Source organism: Syngnathoides biaculeatus, chromosome 15, assembly GCF_019802595.1.
Source record: "Syngnathoides biaculeatus isolate LvHL_M chromosome 15, ASM1980259v1, whole genome shotgun sequence".
In the NCBI taxonomy this organism is placed as follows: Eukaryota; Metazoa; Chordata; class Actinopteri; order Syngnathiformes; family Syngnathidae; genus Syngnathoides; species Syngnathoides biaculeatus.
This window is the reverse complement of record NC_084654.1, coordinates 7365463-7384762: the sequence shown is the minus strand read 5'-3', so window position 1 is coordinate 7384762 and position 19300 is coordinate 7365463. Positions and strand designations below refer to the sequence as shown.

General features: G+C 40.9%; 1 protein-coding gene and 1 long non-coding RNA gene across 4 annotated transcripts in view; one reads left to right on the top strand and one right to left on the bottom strand.

Annotated features, from left to right (window-relative positions):
* The first annotated feature begins 4094 nt into the window (after positions 1-4094).
* The window catches only part of alk (ALK receptor tyrosine kinase), a 453734-nt gene continuing 438528 nt past the window's right edge, over positions 4095-19300 (top strand). For 2 of the 3 annotated variants that reach the window (XM_061844090.1, XM_061844089.1), the window contains exon 1: positions 4098-5021. In XM_061844090.1, coding sequence (XP_061700074.1) covers positions 4274-5021 — 748 coding nt within the window. In that variant the 5' untranslated portion in view covers positions 4098-4273. Of the gene's footprint in view, positions 5022-19300 lie in introns of all 3 variants that reach the window. The other variant, XM_061844093.1, reaches the window with a different exon arrangement.
* LOC133513359 (uncharacterized) lies at positions 13395-17350 on the bottom strand. The gene is made up of 3 exons (XR_009798476.1): positions 16887-17350; positions 14704-14828; positions 13395-14611 (listed from the first exon to the last, which is right to left on the bottom strand). It is a non-coding gene; the product is annotated as an uncharacterized LOC133513359 (long non-coding RNA).

The following is a 19300-nucleotide window of genomic DNA, read 5'->3' as shown; positions in this document are numbered from 1 at the left end:
TTCATGGTGTTTCCAGAAATTTGTCATGAAAAAATCATTCCTTCATTGCTCATTGACAGTGTGTTGTACAAGATAAACAAAAAATGCATCAAATATAACCCAAAGTCCTTGGAAGCAAGAGTGGAGAGATGTGTCGACAACGTTTCTTCTTAAAACATCCCATTTGTTGGGTACTGAGCGGGTTTGCAGAGTGAAGATGGACTAGACATGGGAAAAAATTGTGCAGAATGAAAGGATAACCACTTGATTTATGACATTCACCACGTACCATGAAAAGTGATGCTTGAGGGGGGAAGGGTTGCTGTAAGAACATATCTGGATGTAATTTATCACATAGGTGCTCCCCCAATGACCTTAAGTGTGCAGGTCTGTGAGTCATTGCAGTGAATAAATGGTCAGGATGGGACCTACTAGGTGTACTGAATGCATAGTAATGAAAATTCTGTCTGTAGTTGATTTTGTTTTCTGAAATGTGATGGGAGGATAACTACATGGAATAAAAAAAGTCCACACAGCCCTGTGAGGTTTTTGTAATATAAAAAAACAGAAGCCTAGTTAATCATTTCAAACCTTTTCCCACCATTATTGTGACCTATAACTTTGTACAACTCAATATTGTGTGCGTGCGTGTGATTTTAATCATTTTGAGAAAAAGCAAAGAAAAACAAATGTATTTATAGAGCATATTTCATACTCAAGGTAACTCAATGTGCTCTACATGATAAATAACAGCGCATAAACATTTAAAACAAAGAGAAAATAATGAAAGTACAATTATAGCAGCAAAAAGTGCAAGGAATGCAATTTAAAATTGGGGTGCCCTAATAAGCATGAGATAAAACAATTACTCTGAACTTAAAAAAAAAAAAAATCACACTTGGGGCTGACATAACTTCTTTTGGCAACATATTCCATTTGTGTACAGCATCATAGCTAAATGCTGCTTCACCATGTTTGCTTTGGGCCCTGCACTCCACTATTTGACCTGAGTCAGTTGATATTATTATATCATGTTCCATTTTTTTATTTGTATTCTCTTAATGTAGCTTTATTTAATCCTTTTTGGTGAATTGTGAAGGCAACATCTTAAAAGCTCTTGTCATATAATATAAATACATTTTGCCACTTTTTTGTGTTTATATCTTTATATTGTGTTGCATTCAAATGCAATACTGAGTTAAACCACCAACTCATGCTTTATTTCATTGTACTTGATTCCAATTTGTATGACTGTGACTTTTTGGGGGGGAAATGACTCAATTAAATGGCTTGTTTTCATCTATGTATTTATGATTTATGTGTTTATTTGTTGTACGTTTGTGGATTTCTTTTCGTGTGGGCATTTTAGCTCTTGCCTCACGCACTGAAACCAAAGTCATATGCTTACATATTAAGTCAGCTCTGCAACCCTGATATATACCGTGTCAGTGACAGAAATAAAGCATCTGATGTAACATCATTGCAGCAGCCCGGCATTAATTAGAAGAGCGTTGCATCGTCACCATTTCTTCCTCCTGCAACAGATCACATTGGCCTCAAACAGTCCTCCAACACTAAATGTGAGTCACCGTGCCCCCTTGAAATAATTTATACACATTATATATACAATATTATCCCCCATGTGAAACTCAATGGACCTTTATGTAGGCTTCAAACACAGGGTAGGGCATATCAAATATCATGAATGCTTTATGTAGTTCTTGATATCTTGATAGCATCAGGGACTAATTGTGGGTATGTTGTTGACAAACAAAACAACAGAAATTTATAGGTTCTCCTCTTATTGAATACCTTACCTTGAATTTCAAGCACTGGAGCCACATTAACCAAGAATGTGGCAGTGTTCTTGTCCAATTAATCCCAAACCAGTAAAGCCTCCTCTCTCACTCTTAGCCATATCGTCAATTTTAGCAATCCAGTTCAAGTCAAAGTCAAACGTTACAGAAAAAATGACATTATTGTGATTAAACTATATGATGTAGCGATTAATTAATGATGTGTTTAATAGAATTCTCTGGAGACCAAATAAACTGTTGGGTTGGTCAGGGGGAATTCTAAAACTAGTGAAGTTAAGTGTCATAAGAAGATCTGGATTCATTGCTGATTTTATTTCAGGCGTTGAATAAAATGTCTTACAATCGGATACCCACCAGGATGCATCTTTTAGGGGAGACTATGTTGAACCTAAGCAACTGTGAGTGAGATTTATAATGATGCATTATAATATTTCATACCAGTGAATCAAGTCCTTCTGCTCTCGTCTTTTGCTATGAATGGTGTTTGTCACTATTAACTTTATAGGAAAATTTGAAGAGATTTTTTTGTAGTTTATTTTTTTTTGCCTATGAGATTTATGACAGCAGGTTTGAGAACCTAACACACACACACACACACACACACACACACACACACACACACACACACACACATCTAGACATATAAAAATTCATACATCATTTCAACCTAATTTTGAACCTTCCATTAACCTAAGAAACTTTTCTTTTTGGAGGGGGCAGACATTAATTTTTCACGTTTTGTCACGTTGTTGATGTTCATCCCAATGTTTGCACTGGACATCCATCAGACACATTCATTGCCTATACTTCTGTTCCTGCTCTTTCCAGGGTCAAAGAGCCCAGCTGACTTGCGTGTGAGTCAGTGGATGCTATGGACTGTTTAACTGGACAAGCTGACACATGTGGATGACCAACCATTTACAGTGCATTCACCCATTAGGAATCTCGTCTTTGATTAGCATAACATATGGTGAATGTTGAAATGAAACCACTTAGGAACAAGAGGAATATATACTCCATACGGAATAGCTAGGATTGGAATTCAGAACCATTTTGCTGTGGAACAGCAGCGCTCTCCATGCTGCGTCATTGTACTTTAACATGTTCATGTTTTTTTTTTTTTTTTTTTGCAATGAACTGTTCTTTTGAACAGTTATATTTTACCCCCTTTTCATACATTTCACTTTGACATTGACCCCCCCCCATATTAATTATATTGTAGTGATTCTATAATCCTTCTGTCCCCTCATTTAGTGTTTCCTTCCTCCCACATCTGCTCCTATAGTAGCTATAGTAGCCCAGGCTCTAATTTGATACTGAGAATGACTCGTAATTAGGCGGTTAATGGATCGTTCTGTGAAAATTAAGAGTGAGCATGGACAGTGGGGTGTGTACTAATGCCATCTAGTGGCTGCTTTGACACAGATTGCGAGAGAGAGAGAGAGAGAAAGAGAGAGAGAGAGAGAGAGAGAGAGAGAGAGAGAGAAAAGAAGTGGGAAATTGTCATGTTTCCTCTTTGCCCTATACATAACTGCCCCCCACCCGTCTTTTAGCAATCCATATAACCTTGATAGGATGCACACGGGCCTGTAAAAAGCTTTTTTTGTGAAATTGTTTTGAGTTGCACACAACAGTGTGCGACAGTCAAACCACATTAAATCATGGGTAATCCTTCTCCAGAGACCAACGGTGGATAATCGTCTGCTCACGTCCTCCTTGCCATTTTTCATTTCAATAAATCCCCAGTGAACCCGTTGGACGCGTCCAGCCTGCACTACCTGAGTCACTTTTGGCTGACTGCTGCGTGGGTGTCGATTGTATCATAATGAAGTCAAATGGATGTGCGAATTACTTCGCTACATGTATTTATGTGTAGCAGAGGCGACTTCGGAGCTTGCACCAGTTCTGACCAGCTGCGTACTCGAATGAAAACAACAACACACAATTAAGTTTACGGACGTTCAGCAGATTTAAACTCGTGTATTTCTCTCCCTCGATCTCTTTCTCTCTCTCTCTCTCTCTCTCTCTAGCTCTCTCTCTCTCTCTTTCTCTCTCTCTCTCGTCCACCCCCCCCCTCCAAAAAAAAAAAAAAAAAAAAAAGAGAGCGACTGATGACAGAGACCACTTGTACGCCACTGTGCCACGAGACAGGGCGTCTTTGAGGGGTTCTGGAGGGAACCAGACCGGCATAACAATTAGCGACTAGTGGAGAGACTGGCTGAGTCCAACCACAAGGAAGACAGCGAGAGACACACACACACACACACACACGCACACGCACACGCACACGCGCACACGCAGAGTGATGGCTGAAGGGAGGGCAGGAGAATAAATGTAAAAAAAAAAAAGGCGCAAGGAGCTCCTTTCGCACTTGCTGATTTTGCCTTGCGCATATGTGACAAACTGAGAGGAGGAAGCGGTGAACGGCGGGATTAGACGCTGCTTTTCCCAAACTGAGGACTTCAATCGCTTCGAAAATGAACACGAGATTTTTGGTTCTGCTTGTTTCTTCTGCGGTGCTTTTCGCCGGGCTGCAGTGCACCTCGCCGAGGACCACAGCGGCGGCGGCAGATGCCTCCGCGGCCGTCTCCGGTAACACCAGCGGTAGCAGCAGCGGGGAAACTACGGTTAAAAAAGACTTGAATCAAACAATAAACTCCCGGTTGAAGAGGAAGACACTGGCTGTGGATTTTGCCGTTCCATCTTTGCTGCGCTCGTACCTGGCGGAGTTTGTTAAGAGACCCCTAAATGGAGATTGCCAGACTATTCGAGGATGTTACACAGTGAGTGCAAACTTAAAAATGCACTGTATACCTTTACAGAAAACCATTTCTACTTTTGTCGACCAGAGGTCTGCAACATCTGCAAGAAGTAACATATCTGTTGAGGAGCAGCTTCCTTTCATTTCCAAGCAGCCGCTGTCCAAAGTTCTGACATTAGGTCTGACAAAAGCCAGTCGCAAATCAAATCAAGTGGTGGTGGAAATAGGAGAGGATATCATCAGGGCTGGATGTGGAGGCTTGTCTGTGTTCGAAGTGGAACCGGTCTTCACCCTGGAAATGGACCTCACAACTATTCTGGAGTGGTGGCTTGGTGCAGATGGGGGCCGACTGAGAGTCAGGCTCATGCCTGAGAAAAAGGCGCAGGTGCCCGGGGTCGAAGACCGTTACACTGCGGCCATACGAGCAGCAGACCCCCGCTTCTTCCTACAGATTTTCTCCCGGGGTGAGTCTTCACTCTTCACTCTCTTATATTGTCTCTGCCACACTCTTCTCACCAAACTACAGTCAAGTCCTGTTGTCATTCATGGTATATAACCACCCCCCCTCTCCCCTTTCTGAAAATACAAACTGCATGACCTTCACATGTTGCGATACTGCCTTTCATGTTGAGAATGCTGTATGGACTGACGTCGTCATTCAGACGAAGTTGTCTGATCACATCACTCCCAAGACACTGCACTTTTTGTGGTCGGTGAAAAAAAAAAAAAGCATCGGTCAATACCTGACCTGACTGAACTGCATTCATTCACGCTTCTGCTGTATTATTGATGCCAACCGTAGCACTTATAGATAAACAACATGTTGATTTAATTCACAAAGTCTTCGATATTTGTTACTTTCTAGGGCCTACATTGTGAGTTGTGTGATTAATTCACGTCGCGAGGGAATGAAGTCTTGTTTTTTTTCTGAACATAAATCCTCCATGTTAAATCAGACAAGCCCAGGCAGGGTCTGCTGGTCTTTCTTACCTTCGGCTCTACATACCATCGAGATTCCCCTTGCCACCCACTCCAGGAACAAGGTTGAAATGAAGGAAAAGGACATCATTCTGATTAGGCACAAATGAAGTCTTTATCTCCAAGAATGCTTTCGCACTCAATACTCCAGGGTTTATTCCAGCTCTCTTCTGAGAATCGGTACAATCAGTGTAATTGCTTAATCGGTTTGATGAGGGAGCCTGTGCCCCAGAAATATGCAGCGAAACCAATCAAACAAAAGAAAAGGGACTAGCTTGGTTGGATTGAAATGTGCGTCCATGCAACATACCGCACTGTATATGCGTATGCACTAATTGACGAAGTCAGTACAGCAAAGTCCATAAAAGTAAGACCTTCTCCCATTTGTATTGGTGTTTGCCTTTTAGATCTTAGCTGTTTGTAATTATTATGAAACACCTGTATTTTATTACCATTAAAAAAAAGTCCTTCATTCTTTTGAGAGACACAGAAAAACACACTCAGGAACACAGGCAACTGAGTGGGCTCGTGCTGCAACACACCCAGTAGACATTCGAAGCCATGCAAGTGAGAATGCTAACAGGGAAAGATCAATTTTTTTTAATTTGTCTTTTTAAGGTCATGTTTTTAATTATCACCAACTCAGCATAGCCTTAAAATGTCAAACTGATCCACTGCTTGGTGACCATGTATTTGTAATCACATGACAGCGATTATATCACAGGCTACCTGTTGAGCTGTTTAATTGGCAAAGTATGAAGTAGGGGTCATGACCTTCACTTCATAAAATAAGAGGTTTATATTACAAAGGATCGCAATAATGGGTGTTAGAACCATGCCCATTGTGACACATAGGTGTATCATTCACTCAGGCAAATGCATGATTACGCTTGAGATGTCCTAGAAATTGTTTGGCATAATAATGCAATGTACTGTTATAAGTCAGTCATTTGATAACACTAACGTGACTAATTGTATGCTTGCCTAATTGTCCCCAACACAAAATATTGCTATTTATATGGAATACGCCATACACTTTAACCCATAATAGAAAATAACTCTTTATTAAATTGCGCTTGTGTAATTCCAACAGTTATTTTGGGGCTATTTCTGCACATTAGACACTGATAGTGGAGTGGTTCACTCACCCGACTTGCATCCACCACCAAAAATAGCTGGGATGGGCTTTGGGTTTCGGTGAACCTGACCATGATTAGCAATAAACACATGAATTGATACTAATTTGAATCTCCAAAAGCAAACATAAATAAATAATAAATAAATAAAAATCTGTTTTTTACATTTCTATATACGGTCATCCTTTGCATTATTAGCCACCATGAAGTTTAAGTACCAATAGTGGAATATCTCTTGCAAGAAATTTCACCAAATTAAACACATTTCTATCAAGAACTTGAGTTTGATACAAAATAACAAACGATAAAAAATATTTTATGCACAGATGAAACAAAAAATAAAATGTTTAACAATGCACACAAAAAATAGATTTACAGACAGAGTAATAAAGCCTTGATGGAAAACAACATTGTGCCAGAACTCAATCATAGTGGAGGATCCATAATATATATAAATACATCAAGAGATTTTAGAGCAAAATGTATTGTCCGGTGTAAGAACGTGTGAATTGAGGCAAAAATTATGGCTCCTCTACCATGGGAAAGATGCAAAGCACACATCCAAAAGCACAACAGGAATAGTTGAAAGGAGGGTGGGGGGTGGAATGGATTATTTTTAAGTGGACAGCAATGAGTCCTGATCTCAATGGAACAGAAAATCTTTGGTGAGGGAGCTGAAATCTGCCGGTGGGGAAAAGAACACTGCAAATGTTCAAGAGCTTGAATAAACTGGAAAGGGAGAAGTCGGAGAACACAACAACTGAGCAGTGCAAAATCTTTACAGATGGATACAAGGAATGTTTGGAGGCTGTCATTGCTGCCAGTGTGTGGAAACAAATGCTCACGATGGGTGGCAATTACATGTACATGCTGTTTTATTTTATTTATTTATTTTTTTTTAAATTGCAAAATCTAAAAAAACTTTTTTTGAGTTAAATTGCTTTTCACTTCCAATGAAATGATTCTGACACTATAAATTTGGTAAATTTCCATATATTTATGAAGATATTACACATGCTACGTAAGAAAAATGAAGTGGTGCTTATAATGATGAGCCTGACTGTGTATTGTATTGCATGGATTACAACTCAAAGAAAACCAGATCAAGCCCATGAAGTTGTGCAAGTAGAAAGGAAGCCTGGGATGTTTTGGTGCCTTGTCCAACAACTTGTGTAATTTTGTCAGTGGCACGATTCAAGCTGTGAACCGATGGACTGTATGGACTGAACTACTGTCGCCCCACTTAGCAGACAGAACATGAAGCCCACCTGCAGTAATGGCCAAGGCATTGCTGTATCAATGATTCCAACCATTGTAATGTTCAGGCTTGAGAAATATAACGATATGATTGTCATTGTTAGTGTAGTCAAGAAAACTGAAGTGTATATACCAGTGGTCAGGAACCTTTTTGACTGAGAGAGCCATAAATGCCAAATATTTTAAAACGTAATTTCAAAAGAGCCATGCAATATTTAAAAAACTAAATACAGGTGTATTTGCGCATTTATGTCGAACCAACACTTTGAGTACAATACATTCTCTGAATTCTTTTAAATAACATTATGATGTTGCTAACCAATGATGACAAAAGCACTTCTTACCATTAATGCAACTTCAGGTGCTTCCTGGTTTTGCTAATGACTTGACAGTCTGTTTCATACACTGTCAGATTAATCTTCATGCAGGCGTTGAGATTTCCATCCGTTAATCGTGAACGTAATTCAATTTGATTTTCTATCATGCTGGTAGGATGGTGAACAGTTCTTGGCAACAAAGGCATGTCTTTTATTCGTTTGATTATCTTGTCTTGATGCAAACTTGGCAAAATGTTGATTGGCAACGTCCAATATGAATATTTGGCATAATCCACATCTGTGGATTTAAACACACAGCAGAACTCTCCATCTCCACAATGGCTGTCCATTCTTGTTGAAAACTTCGGTGGTACTTGTATTCTTTTCTTTGAGCGACCTTTGTCAAAAGCGTTTCCATAATTAGTTGTTCCAACACGATCAGCGTTGGACCCGTCTGCACCACTGGACTTTGACTACCACGCAAAAACTACGGCAACCCACTATGGCAAACTGTCTCTACGTCATTTGCGTTGCCTCCCACACCTAATTACAGCAACGCCACTAGGACAAACCTCTGTATGACAAAAATCACATGGACAGCGTGTCTTTATGAGGGCTCGGCGAGCCATATGCAACCACCAAAAGAGCAAGGTATGGCTCGCGAGCCATGGGTTCCCAACCCCTGGTATATACAATTACTGCATGCATGTATTCTGTCACCAATGCAAACTAAAAAAATCAGTAGTTGTGCTCCTTTCTTGTCGTGCTACTAAATCACCAGCCTATTACAAGATGACTGCACATAAAGTAGTACATTCAGGAGTTGTCCATACAGATGTCACATCCTGAATAGAGCATGACCCAATCCAGAGCTATGCGTGTTTGGCATTTAGGAAAAAAAAAAAAAAATCCCTCATTGGTTGATTGTGTTTGACATTTCTCTTTTTAATGTGCATGCTTGTTTTTCCCAGCCTCAAGTCAAATACTGTCTATTAGCATAGGAATAAATGCCTGTTATGGCACCCTGAATAATTTGACTACCATGCAAACATGCCTACAGGAATCAATGCAGAAAACTCAGTCGAATGAATGTATTACTTCGTTAGTGGGCCTAAAGATGGGAAATAATTACTGTGCATTGTTTGCACAAGAGCAAACGTTTCAGACGATGCTAAGGTCTGATCGAGTTGACCTCTGTTCTCTGTTATAGTTACTAAGTGGTGCCTTAATAGCTTTCAAAACAATAACCAACACAGTGCAACAAAAGGGCATTCCAGTTTTGTTAATATGCACATTCCTACCCTCAAGTGAAATCTGCTGCCAACGCATTTGTGAGTAAAGTGGCACATTTGTAGGCTTTTCTCCACTTCCTACCCCCAAATAAATACACACTCATGTGATCTCATTAGGATCCTCACGCTACCTTCCTCTGAGAGAGCTTACAACTTCACGCATTCTGAATTTGAACAATCCAAACAGGATCTTGACATTTAATGCAGCACAACACAGTCATCATGTATTCATTCATTCCGCAGTAATCACCGCTTCTGTTTTATCAGACAGAAAATGACGACAATGATACCAACCTTATCAGATTATTGCTCAGTGTTGCCAGATGGCCTGAAGCAAGCGATCAGAATCGGAATCACGAGAGAGGAAAATCTGTGTTGTTTGTCATGATCGTCTCAAAAAGTCTACCTGCGTTCACATAACACGATACTTCACACAGTCAGGGCAGTAATAATGCTGAGCTTATTAATTTAGCGTTACACTAAGACATGAGACATGAAATGTGACACAAAACTCTGATTTGTTTCCGAGACACACGCCGTATACTATACATATATATACATATATATACTAACATGGTTAATTAAAAGTGAAGCCCGTAGTGCAATCTTCTTTCCATTAATCTATGTTTGCTTTTGATTGGGCAAAGAACCATGTTTGACATCTTAAACTTGACTTTAAATAGATGCCACACCCTCACAATATTCATTTATCCCAGGCAATCAGCACAGACAGTTACAGTTAAAAAATGTTTTTATAAATATGGTGGCAATGTGGCATGACTCGTTAGAGCATTAACCTCACAGTTCTGAGGACTGGGAATCAAATCTTGGCCCCGCCTGTGGGATTTGCAAGTTCTCCCCGTGCCCGCGTGGAGTTTCTCCGGGCATCCCAGTTCCCTCCCACATCTAAAAAAACATGCAACATTAATTGGACACTCTAAATTGACCGTAGGTGTGATTGTGACTGCGGCTGTTTGTCTCGATGCGCCCTGCGACTGCCTGGCAACCAGTTCAGGGTGTACCTTGCCTCGTGCTTGATGACAGCTGGGATTGGCTCCAGCACTCCTGCGACTCTCAAGAAGATAAGAGGCTCAGGAAATGGATGGATGGATGGATGGTTGGATGGGTGGTTGCAATTACCAAAATCCCATTGGTGGGGATTTCTCTTTTCACCTGCGATATGGACTTGGACCCAAAGGCAAAGTGACATGGCATTGCAAGGATAGGGGTTGAACTTCTAATCAATGAGGCTACCGACATTAAAAGCTTGTATCAATCAGCTGCTAATGGGAATGTCAATGATGAGTCGGTATGGCAAGCCCATTTATTGTTAATGCATCTCTATGATCAATTTACTCTGCTGTATGACTGTAACACCCCACCAGGACCTTGGGGGCTATGTCTAGCAAGTTGCACTGATCATCAAGTAAATGCAGAGCTGTGTTCCATCTTAACTGGGATGACAGTTTTAAATGTGAATCCCTGAGTGGTCGAAGACTGAGGGTAGATTAAATATTTAGAATAATATTTAAATCATTTCATGATAATACCCAAATCTTTTTTTTTTTGTTTTTGCATCTGTAGAATCAAATGATATTCTGAGTTATTTAGTTGTGTAATATGTAATGTGATATAATGTACTAGAATGAAATAATATTCTATCATGACAATCGGCATTTTAAATCATGACCAGTGTGACAATGATAAAACTGAAACGTGTATTACAGTTCTTGATTGGTTTATATTTCAGATTGTACACCCCAGGTATGTAGCACTTAGAGTTATGGCCAGAGATGATATTTTAGGTGTTTATACTGAGCAATTTGTTTTTGAGAATAATGACAGATGCACATCTACATCCATCCATCCATCCATCCATTTTCTTAGCCGCTTTTTCTTCACGAGGGTCACGGAGAGTGCTGGAGCCTATCCCTGCTGTCAACGTGCAAGAGGCAGGGGACATCCCGAACTGGTTGTCTGCCAATAGCAGGCCAAATCGAGACAAACAGTCGCACTCACAATCACACCTACGGGCAATTTACCGTGTCCAATAAATGTTGCATGTTTTTGGGATGTGGGAGGAAACTGGAGTGCCCGGAGGAAACCCGCGCAGGCACGGGGAGAACATACAAACTCCACTTGGGCGGGGCTGGGATTGAACCCAGGTCCTCAGAACTGTGAGGCCAACGCTTTACCAGCTGAACCACTGTGCCACCAACATCTACATTATAAACACAATTACATCATTTACTTAAAGTGCTGGTGACACAAAAATCATACCTTTAAATAGATAATGTTAACAAAACTACAAATAACGTTAATCACTTTGATGATATTAACAGTCGGGAAAAGTGATCCGTGAGAGGTTTGTAAAAACAAAGTCAGTCTGAGTTGATACAATGCACATCATAGTGGTGGCCATATTTTCTGTGACATCATGAGCAGACATCATACTGGAGCCCTCAGCATTGAAAACACGCTGTGCCAAATGCAATGGTAAATGAAAGAGAGAGATTTTCTGATTTTCTGACTCCCCTTCTGAGACTGAAGCTCTTTTTGAGGAAGAAAACACCTCAGAAGCGAGTAAATTGACCAGAGCCATTTTATCACATCGTTTCAAGCCATATTTAGACGATATGCGCATCACTCCACCACTGGCACAAGACTCCCCTACAGACACAGACGAGTGGGCAGACGAGGAGAATGAGGGACCCGATGAAATATTCTAAATGACTGGCCCATAATTGTTCGATTTCCTCACCCTTGAACAAGTCTTGTGTATGTAGCGTACTTAGGAGGACCGATGCCGGGCAAAGTAAATATCATTCATGTTATCGAAATTAATCTAGAGCTATGTGTTATGTGTGTCTGTATTTTTATTTTAGTTATTCATTATTTATTCTTCTCTTTATTTTCCTTTCTCATGTTCTTAATATATATTTTTTTAACGAGTAGATGATAATGAGTTGCCCAAGTTCAAACCTACTAAAATGCTTTTATGATAGTCATGGCCAATTAGATGGTTGATTGTCTTTGACTCAAAAAGGAAACATGATTTAATCCAATTTTATATTTCAGAATTATGAATCTAGGAGTCACTGATGGTGTAGTGGTACACACGCCTGCTTCTGGTGTGGGCAACATGGGATCTATTCCCTCTCAGTGATGGTGTCGATATCTGCCCTGCGACTGACTGGTGACCAGTTCAGAGTGTAGTCCGCCTTTTGACCGAAGCTAGCTGTGATAACCATTGTGAGGATAAGCAGCTTGAATAATAACATGATAGATTTATAAATCTTGGTTGCATGTGGCTATAAGATTGCATTACACAACTCTAGCAACTTTGGTCATGTTGTACATTCTTATTGTAGCGTTTTCACAAAATGTCCAAATTGTCTCGATAAGCTGTAATTAATTTATTTTAGGATATTGAGCAGTCCATATCTGTGTTTTGCAATTTCAATGAACTCAAGGTGACTTTGGCTTTGAATTCCCTTTTCACTCCTTATTCAGCAATGTCTTCTACTCTTTCACCTGATGTTTTAGCTATTTATATATGCCTGCAAGCTGCCTGTTTGATTAATGGTGAAGCTTTTAAGAAGCCTCAGTGCCCAAGTAATGCTTAAGGCTTGGTATGAAGAAAAGTACATGTTGTACATGAGTGCCTACCTCTGATGTTCCACTTCCATAATGACAGAAGTGAACAATTCAGGAAGCAGCTTTTAACATTTATTTTATTAATATTCTTTTTTTATTTTTTAACTAGGGCTTCAGGTTCATAAAAGATTACTCTCTTTTGTATAACTGTAGTCACTTAACTTATATTCTAACGTATATACAGTACATTGGATAGATACTTTACTGAAAATTGTTGTATCGAACAGCAGCAATCACAGTTGCAGTACGCACATGCACACCCACAAACACACACAAACCTCCGCGTCATCACTTTGGTAGGCTGTAGATTATGGTAAAAAAAATAATTCATTTGTGAAGATAAAAAGCAAACATTAAATCAAGAAACCAGAAATGTAATGTAAAGACTGTTGTGGTCTGGATTCTGTTCAATATTGCTAAGTGAGGCGGCACAGTGGCGCAGCTGTAGAGCGTTGGCTTCACAGTTCTGAGGACCGGGGTTCAATTCTGGCCCTCCCTGTGTGGCGTTTGTATGTTCTCCTCGTGCCTGCATGGGTTTTCTCCGGGAACTCCGGTTTCCTCCCACATCCCCAAAACATGCATTAATTTGAGAGTCTAAATTGCCTCTAGATGTGATTATGAGTGAAACTGTTGTCTGTCTCAATCTTCCCTGGGATTGGCTGGCAACCAGTTCAAGGTGTACACGGCCTTATGCCCGATGACAGCTTGGATAGTCTCCAGCACTCCTGCGACCCTTGTGAGGATAAGCAGTTCAGAAAATGCATGGATGTTTAAAACTAGCGATTCGAATATTTAACCCAACAGTTGGATTTCCCCCCATGTAGTTTAAGAGCCATGTGGCTTGTGGAAGGAAATGTTTCTTAGTCTGTTGTTTGAGCACGCAGTGTATATTGGTTCAATGAAAATAACTAATTTAGGACGGACGAGTGAGATGCAACGCCTATCTTACTTCCGTTTCAGTGTAATTTTAAACGGCAGTGTTACAAATCAACTATTTTTGGCAGAAAAAAATAATTTGTGATTCGAGTTTTGGAGTTTGAGCTGGGGATTCCTGTTCTCGTGAATTTAAAACCAAATATGCAATAATGCACTTTTAGTAGACCCCAATGTCGGACTTATGTGTCTTGAACACGTTTGATGTAGGTCAAGCTTCTGGGCGCCAGCCGGACGGGAAATGTTTCTGGCATGAAAGGGAGACAGTAAATATAAAAAAAACGAAAAGCAAAGAAAAAGTTCCCAGAGAGGACGGCGTGGTTGTCTCTGCTCCCAAGATGTTCAGCACGGTTGTGTAGTGTCTGCTTCCATTCCCTCGGAGGGGCCCCCCAAACAGGGTGTCTCAGACCGCGGGCACGGTGCTGTGCCGTTTGTGATGCTCCGCTCCGATATGTCCTTGTCCCCTCAGGGTGAGGTGGCCGTCCTGCCAGGGTCAGTAATCGCAAAAGATCTCGGGTGAGGCATGAGCTTGAATGAGACAAAAAACCTTGCGTGTAACAAAAAATCTTACAGAACCTGGTTCAGTCTTTATGTAGCCAGAGTGAGTGAAAAAATGTGGAATCCTTTGCTTGAGCTACTTTTGTTGAGGTATATTTCAGAGTCAGCAAGGTGGTGTTCCATGTTGTCTCAGGTAGGGTATGCTGACGGAGACAAAACAGGGACATAATCATATGTGAATACAGAAACCTGCGACTAACTGGCGACCAGTTCAGGGGGTAATCTTAATTTTGCCTGGTGTTAGTTGGGATAGGTTCCGGCACTCCTGTGACCCTTGTGAGGATAAGCGGTTTGGAAGGAAGATGGATGGATGGACTTTTGAATCCGCGTCAATTTTGTTGGTACTAGTTTTCTTTCGGTATATGCACATTTTTCCAAAGCTTGCTTAAGGTTGGAAAACTAATTAATCTGTCATCAGTCTCACACAGAGATGAGGGTGAGAAAAGCAAAAATAATGGGGGAACATGTCAATCCATTTGCTGAATCGCTTATCCTCACGCGGGTCACGGGGGGCTGGAGCTTATACCAGCTGATTCTGGATAAGAGGCGGGTTACACGCTGAAGTGGTCGCCTGCCAATTGCAAATCAGATATCACATTGACGGGCAATTTACTGTTGGATATATATATATATATATATATATATATATATATATATATATATATGGTGGAACGGTGGAGCAACTGATTGGGCTGTGAGGCATATGTGCTAACCAGTTGCACACTCTGCTGCCAGAATCATCCATCCATCCATCCATCCATCCATCCATTTTCTTAGCCGCTTATCCTCATGAGGGTTGCAGGAGAGCTGGAGCCTGTCAACGGGCAGGTGGCGGGGTACACCCTGAACTGGTTGCCAACATCGGGACAAACAGGCACACTCACAATCACACCTCGGGGCAATTTAGAGTGTCCATTTAATGTTGCATGTTTTTTTGGAATGTGTGAGGAAACCGGAGTGCCCGGAGTAAACCCACGCAGGCACGGGGAGAACATACAAACTCCACTTGGGTGGGGCTGTGATTGAACCCAGGACCTCAGAACTGTGAAGCTAATGTTCTCCGGCTGCTCCACCGTGCCGCGCTCCACTAGTCAAAAATATTGAAAAAACAAACTAACAACTAACAAAAACAAATTAAGATAAAATATCGTGGCCTCTTCTTGTCTGATAGCTATAGGGGGACTGCAGCTCTCCTTATATAATGTCATAATGTTAGCTCAGTTAATGGCTGTTATGTAGCCACTGCTCTTGTGAAAAACTGAGAATTTCCAAACATTCAGGTACTGGGAGCGGAATTCATCTTAATATCCATTTATTCAATTTCTACACTGTTTATTCTCACGAGGGTTTTGAGTATGTTCGAGCCTATCCCAGATAACTGCAGGTGAGAGGCCTGAACTGGTTGCCAGCCAACAGCAGGGCACATAAACAAACACTCCAGACAATTTAGAGGCTTCAATTAATCTAACATTTTGGGTATCTGATAGGAACCTGGTGTACCCGGAGAAAACCAATGCACACTCGGGGATAACATGCAAACTCCACACAGGCGGGGCCGGGATCAAACCCTGGACCTCAGAGGCAAACACTTTACAGCTGATCCACTGTGCCGCCTTGCTCTCTACCCCACCCTCCTGCCTGAGGATAGCTGGGATAGGTGCCAGTGCTTCCGCAACCCTTGTGATATGCAGCTCAGGATAATATTTATAATCTTTATATTTGTAGGCTTGATATATTTACAGTAGATGGTCTTGCTAGTGTAGCGCCTCTCTAGTATAAAATACTTCGACAAGGTAGCCACCTAAGATCTTTTCTTACGCCAAAGTACAAAACTAATAAATTAACTTAATGTTAATTACTCTAAATGTCTATTATAATTTTACTCTTTACTTGTGCATTTAATTCTCTATCAAAAGTCTCTGAAATAATATTTCCCCTTATGAGTTAATATTATCCTAATTTAAATAATTACGCTGCCAGATAAACTCAACATTATTTTAACTGTCTTGTAGATAGTTAAATAATAAACCTGGTTATGTAACAAAAAGTGTGAACATTTAATAACAAAAAAAAGGATGGAAAAATCAAACATGTCTACACAACAGTCAAATAAACAAAGTCAATTTAACAGGTACACAATGCACACATGCTAAGGGCCCAAACAAATATGAATATAGCCGGCAAGCAGACAAAATTCAAACCCCAATGTCCCTGCAGTGCTTCCGAAGGCAGGAATGAAGAAAGGTGATGGTGGTTTTTCCTCTGTCCGGCGTCCTCATAGTCCTCGTCCCTTTTTCTTCCTTGAAGTCCAAACACAGCCTCGCTAGCTGCGTTAGCTCAACGCTAGTGCCCTTGTCCTCTCCTTCATGGTCCAATACACAGGCCTTGCTAGCTAGCGTTAGCTGGTTGCTAGCGCCCAAGCCGAGTCCCATGCATGCACTTAGCCCCTGTGGTAGCGGCTAACTCCACCATGTTACAACGTGATTTGAGTAGTCCACTCAAACGACAGACTATCTCAGTTGAACTTTCAACAATCCTTGTCGAACACGTCGATCAACTTTTGATAAATGTCCACCTTTCACTTTCTTTGTCCATTCGTTGTCCTCCAACAACCACTCATACCCTGTACTCCATCTAGCCTTTTTTCTCTCTCTCTTTTTCCTGCATCTCCTCAACACGTCACTTCCTGTCCTTCTTCAACAATGGTTACAACAATAAAATGACAAACAAAAGTATTCATTTTTCACAAATGAATCAAACACATTTAAATACAAATCCCTCCAAAAGAAACTAAAGTCAGTGCACACAGTTTAACACCTATTCCACCACATTGCATTAAGAAAACCTATAACCTAATTGCTACTCTATTATACTGAAATTTTACCTGTACCAACTTTTAACCGGGTTACACCAGCAATCGACAAAACATCCAATGACTCGATATTAATGGCGTCTATAATTGAACAGCTTTAAAAATCAATAGGCTTATATTATATTTATGCAGTGATAAAAAAGTACTATGTTGGGGTTAATGCCTTTTAATTCTTAGAAGTCAGATACTCACACCTACAGTGTACAAGTGAAATGCCTTTATGAATAAATTTTGTATTGTAAATTGTTATATTCTATGCCTTTTAACAGATGTATTGTTATTAGTATTAGTATATTTTAAATGCAGTCCTATGGGGGCACAAAACAGTGCAATCTGTAGGCCGGTCCCAAGCCCGGATAAATGCAGAGTGTTGCGTCAAGAAGGGCATCCGGCGTAAAAACTGTGCCAAACAAATATGAGCGTTCATCTAAAGAATCCCATACCGGATCGGTCGTGGCCCGGGTTAACAACGCCCGCCCCTGGCACTGCTAACCTGCAGGGCGTCGGTGGAAATTCAGCTACTGTGGGTCGAAGACAGAGAAGAGGAGGAAACCGGATCCATCGTCAGAAGAAAAAGAGGAATGCACAGAGCCTCCAACTGAGTGTAGGGACTTTGAACGTTGGGACTATGACAGGAAAAGCTCATGAGTTGGTTGACATGATGATTATGAGAAAGGTTGATTTTCTGTGCATCCAAGAGAGCAGGTGGAAAGGTAGTAAGGCTAGAAGTTTGGGAGCAGGGTTTAAATTATTCTACCATGGAGTAGATGGGAAGAGAAATGGAGTAGGGGTTATTTTAAAGGAAGAGCTGGCTAAGAATGTCTTGGAGGTGAAAAGAGTATCAGATCGAGTGATGAGACTAAAATTTTAAATTGAGGGTGTTATGTATAATGTGGTTAGTGGCTATGCCCCACAGGTAGGATGTGACCTAGAGTTGAAAGAGACATTCTGGTAGGAACTAGATGAAGTAGTTCTGAGCATAGGAAGGAAGATTAAGAAGACAAAGGTAGAGCAGAGAACCATGTGGTGGAAGCTGAGAAAGGAAGAATGTTGTGCGGCCTTTCAGAAAGAGGTAAGACAGGCTCTCAATGGACAGCAGAAGCTCCCGGAAGACTGGACAACGACAGCCAAGGTAATCAGAGAGACAGGCAGGAGAGTACTTGGTGTGTCTTTTGGTAGTAAAGGGGAGAAGGAGACTTTGTGGTGGAACCCCAAAATACAAGGAGTCATACAAGGAAAGAGATTAGCGAAGAAGAAGTGGGATACTGAGAGGACTGAGGAGAGGCGAAAGGAGTACATCGAGATGCGATGTAGGGCAAAGGTAGAGGTGGCAAAGGCTAAACAAGAGGCATATGAAGACATGTACACCAGGTTGGACATGAAAGAAGGAGAAAAGGATCTCTACAGGTTGGCCATACAGAGGGATAGAGATGGGAAGGATATGCAGCAGGTAAGGGTGATTAAGGATAGAGATGGAAATGTGCTGACTGGTGCCAGTTGTGTGCTAAATAGATTAAAAGAATACTTTGAGAAGTTGATGAATGAAGAAAATGAGAGAGAAGGAAGAGTTGAAGAGGCAAGAGTGAAGGACCAGGAAGTAGAAATGATTACTAAGGGGGAAGTCAGAAAGGCACTACAAAGGATGAAAAATGGAGAGGCAGTTGGTCCTGATGACATACCGGTAGAGGTATGGAAGCAATTTGGAGAGATGGCTGTGGAGTTTTTGACCAACTTATTCAACAG